This window comes from Arachis hypogaea, chromosome 14 (assembly GCF_003086295.3).
Source record: "Arachis hypogaea cultivar Tifrunner chromosome 14, arahy.Tifrunner.gnm2.J5K5, whole genome shotgun sequence".
In the NCBI taxonomy this organism is placed as follows: Eukaryota; Viridiplantae; Streptophyta; class Magnoliopsida; order Fabales; family Fabaceae; genus Arachis; species Arachis hypogaea.
Genome location: NC_092049.1, coordinates 82836893 through 82841493, shown reverse-complemented (window position 1 = coordinate 82841493; position 4601 = coordinate 82836893). Strand labels below are relative to the sequence as shown.

Below are 4601 nucleotides of genomic sequence, written 5' to 3'. Positions count from 1 at the left end.
TCACTCTCACTTCATTAATACTTTCTCACTTAATTTATATTCTTACTTGAGCGTCGGAGTGCTTTTTGCAGGTGCTCCCGCCGCCGTGTTCCTCCTCAGCCGAAGTATCACCCTTCCACCCGAGCATTGTGATCAGCAGGAAGGACTGTTACACCTCGGCACTTACAGGACGTAACATCTGGCGCCCACCGTGGGGCCCTGAGTTAATCTAACCCCACTTTACTTCCACATTACGACTGTTTCTTTCCTTGCGTGCAGGGATTTTTGACCTCTTAGGAATGGCTGAAAACGGAAATCAATCCTTCAACCAAGCCGAGCTCCTAGCCCAGATGGCCGAACTTCAGGCAGAAGTCCGTAGACTTTCTGAGCTCTCTACGCAGAACAATTCAGGAAAACGTGAGGAGGGCAACACCAAGAACTCGGCCCTGGGGAACTCAGACCCTTTGAGCATAACCCCGCCAAAGGAAAAGCTGACGCTGGACAATCCCTTCTCCGAAGAAATCACGAACTTTCAGATACCTAAAAATTTCGTTTTGCCTAATTCTCTAGAACCTTATAAGGGGATTGGTGACCCCCGAGCTCACATTAAAAAGTTTCAATCAATGATGTTCTTTAACGGCGCTAATAATGAACCTATATTATGTCGTTCTTTTCCCACTTATCTTGACGGCGCTGTTTTACTATGGTTCTCCAAATTGTCTGCAGGATCAATCTCGTCCTTTGAGGATTTGGTGAGGTCCTTCATTGACTACTTCGCCGCCTCGAGGATATACATCCATGGATCAGATTACCTCGGGACAATAAGGCAAGGACAACACGAGAGTCTCAAGGATTACCTAACCCGGTTCGCGGAGGCCACCATGGAAATTCCAGACTTGGATCCCAACGTCCATTTACATGCTCTCAAGACCGGACTCAGACCAGGGAAGTTCAGAGAAACCATAGCAATCACCAAACCCAAAACACTGGAGGAATTCCGAGAAAGAGCTGCAGGCCAAATGGAGATCGAAGAATTGCGAAAAGCACAAAAGTCGGACAAGCAGCCGACCAGAAAGGAGGAAGAAAAGGCATTCAGACCACCGAACAAAAGGGACCAAAAGAAACCCTTCAAGCTCACTCCGAAGTTTGATACCTACACCAGATTCAACACAAAAAGGGAAAACATAATCAAGGAAATTCTCAACGCCAAAATAGTCAAACCCCCAGCCAGAGCTGGAAGCTACCAAGACCAATGGTTCGTGGACAGAAGCAAACACTGTGCTTTCCATCAGAAGTATGGACATACCACAGACGAATGTGTGATAGCCAAGGACCTACTAGAAAGGTTAGCTCGACAAGGCCTCTTAGACAAATATGTCGAAGGACGGAAAAGTAGAGAAACCAAAAGGGAACCAGAGGAGCGAACAACAGGAAAAGAAAAGGAAAAATGGACAACCACAGATCCCCCTAGAGGAGTCATAAACTGCATATCTGGAGGCTATGCAGGAGGAGGCAAAACAAACTCGGCACGTAAAAGAAGCTACCGAGCAATGCTAGCAATCGAAGAAACACCGCCTACAACAAAGCACAACACAACAGAGCCAGAAATAACGTTTGGCCAGTACGACCTAACCTCAACAAGCCCAAACCTCGATGACCCGGTCGTAATATCCATACAGACAGGAGAGTTACTGGTAAGAAAGGTCCTTTTAGACCCAGGTAGTAGTGCTGATGTGCTTTTTTATTCCACCTTTATAAAAATGCAATTGTCTGACAAAGCCATGCAACCATCAACCGGAGAACTGGTAGGGTTCTCCGGAGAAAGAGTTCCGATAAAAGGACACATTTGGCTTAAAACAACGATGGGCAACCCCACATTAACAAAAACTATCGATATTCAATACTTAATAGTCGACTGTCCTAGTCCTTATAACATTATTTTTGGAAGGCCCGCCCTGAACAAATTCAGAGCGGTAGTATCTACATTACACTTGTGTGTTAAGTTTCAGGTACAAAACAAAATAGCAACAGTACACTCAGACCGACAACAAGCTTGGCAATGTTACAATGCCAGTCTAAAGAAAACTAATACACAAACAGGGGCTCACCAGAGAACAAATGAAACTCATACGACGTCTGAAGTTTTGACTCTTGCAGAACTAGACCCTAGAGAAGACTTCCAGGAGAGGCCTCAGCCGATAGACGAGCTCCAGAAGATTCCCTTGACTACAAAGGACGAACAGTTCACTTACATTGGACGAGCACTAGAGGGAGAGGAAAAAAGCAAGCTCATAAGACTACTCCGAGACAACGACGACCTATTCGCATGGACACCAGCAGATATGCCAGGAATAGATCCAAACATAGTTTGCCATAAGCTCGCCATAAACAAATCAAGCAGGCCAGTGACTCAGAAGAAAAGAAACCTCGGCGAAAAAAAAACAAAAGCAGCTCTGGAGGAGACCAAGAAGCTCCTCAATGCTGGCTTTATCAAAGAGCTCCGCTTCACCACATGGCTCTCAAATGTAGTAATGGTAAGAAAAAACTCAGGTAAATGGCGCATGTGCATCGACTTTACGAATTTAAATAAAGCTTGTCCTAAAGATGCTTATCCTTTACCTTGCATTGACAAACTAGTAGATAGTGCTTCCGGGTTTAAAAGCCTAAGCTTCATGGATGCATACTCTGGGTATAACCAGATCCTCATGCATCCAGAAGACCAAAGCAAAACGGCTTTTATAACGGAACATGAAAATTTTTGATATAAAGTTATGCCCTTCGGCCTTAAGAATGCAGGAGCAACGTATCAACGGCTAATGGACAAAGTCTTCGAACAACAAATAGGACGAAATATAGAAATATATGTAGATGATATGGTAGCAAAAACCCCAGAACAAGGATCCCATTGTGACGACCTACAAGAAGTCTTCCAACAAATCCGAGCATACAACATGAGGCTCAACCCGGAGAAATGTGCATTCGGAGTCCAAGGAGGGAAATTCCTCGGATTCATGCTGACCTCACGAGGAATCGAGGCAAACTCGGAAAAATGTGAGGCTATACTCAAAATGAGCAGCCCAAAAACGATAAAGGAAGTACAACAACTAGCAGGAAGAGTTGCCGCGTTGTCACGATTCCTGCCCGCGGTAGCAGACCGATCATATCATTTTTTCCAGACAATCTCCAAGAACAAAAAATTCAACTGGACAGAAGAATGCGAGCAATCTTTCACAGAGCTTAAACAAATACTATCATCACCACCAATACTTCAGAAACCAGAACTCGGTAAACCATTATTTTTATATCTATCTGTTTCTAACCATGCCATAAGCTCGGTATTAGTCTCTGAAACAGGAAAAACACAGACCCCAGTATACTTCGTCAGCAGAGTTTTACAACCACCAGAAACCAGGTATCCAATGATAGAGCAACTCGTACTGGCCTTGGTCACAACAGCGAGAAGACTTAGACAATACTTCCAAAGCCACAGTATAATAGTCAGAACAAACCAACCACTCCGACAGATCCTAACTAAACCTGAATTAGCAGGACGTTTGACGAAGTGGTCAGTCGAGCTCTCTGAGTATGACATCCAATACCAACCTCGGAAAGCCCCGAAGCTGCAAATACTAGCTGACTTCATCTCCGAATTAACAACTGATCACAAGTGGTTGGATCACAACTGGGAACTTTACGTTGATGGTGCAGCAAACAAAAGCGGAAGTGGAGCAGGGGTAACACTAAAAAAAGACGAATAGGTTATAGCCGAACAGTCATTACAGTTCTCTTTCCCAGCGAGCAATAACCGGGCAGAATATGAAGCTCTCCTAGCAGGATTAAAGCTCGCCCAGGATTTGCATATACCTCAACTCACCGTATACTGTGACTCACTGCTTGTCGTCCAACAAATCAAAGGCGACTTCCAGGTAAAAGATCCTTTGTTAGAGAAGTACTGGCTCATAACAAAGGATATCATCTCAAAATTTCAGAAGTTCGAAATTATACACATAAACAGGGAACAGAATACAAGAGCTGATGTTCTTTCCAAGTTAGCCACAACAAGGCTAACACCATATACATCAACACTTTCACAACTAACACTAGAAAAACTGAGCTTTGAACTAATAGTGTTTTGAGTATTACACAGGTGAAGGACTAGAGGACACCTTTTCTCCAATATATCAAAACAGGAGCCATCCCAAAGAATGAACAAAACACACAGCTCTTCAGAAGACGAGCGAGCTACTACACAACGATAGGAGATAACCTATATAGAAGAGGATTCTCACAACCCCTCTTAAAGTGCCTAAGCAAGGACGATGCCGAGATGGTAATGGCGGAAACGCACGAAGGAGTATACGGCAATCACATTGGTGGCCGAGCTCTATCAGCCAAAATATTAAGATCAGGATACTACTGGCCAACAATAAAAAGAGATTGCATGACCAAGGTTAGAACGTGCGACAACTGTCAGAAGCATGCTAATGCCTCAACGACACCAGTTGAGAAGCTGCACACCTTAGAGGTAAGTTGGCCTTTCGATAGATGGGGACTAGATATTCTCGGCCCCTTTCCGAAAGCGCCAGGACAGGTAAAATTTCTCTTGGTATCAATAGACTACT

The 4601-nt window shown here is 44.2% G+C and overlaps 1 protein-coding gene across 1 annotated transcript; it reads left to right on the top strand.

Annotated features, from left to right (window-relative positions):
- The first annotated feature begins 278 nt into the window (after positions 1-278).
- On the top strand, positions 279-2741 carry LOC140178617 (uncharacterized). Its single transcript, XM_072215817.1, has one exon. It carries the CDS (start codon positions 279-281, stop codon positions 2739-2741), a length of 2463 nt encoding a protein of 820 aa, XP_072071918.1.
- The last annotated feature ends 1860 nt before the right edge of the window (positions 2742-4601 follow it).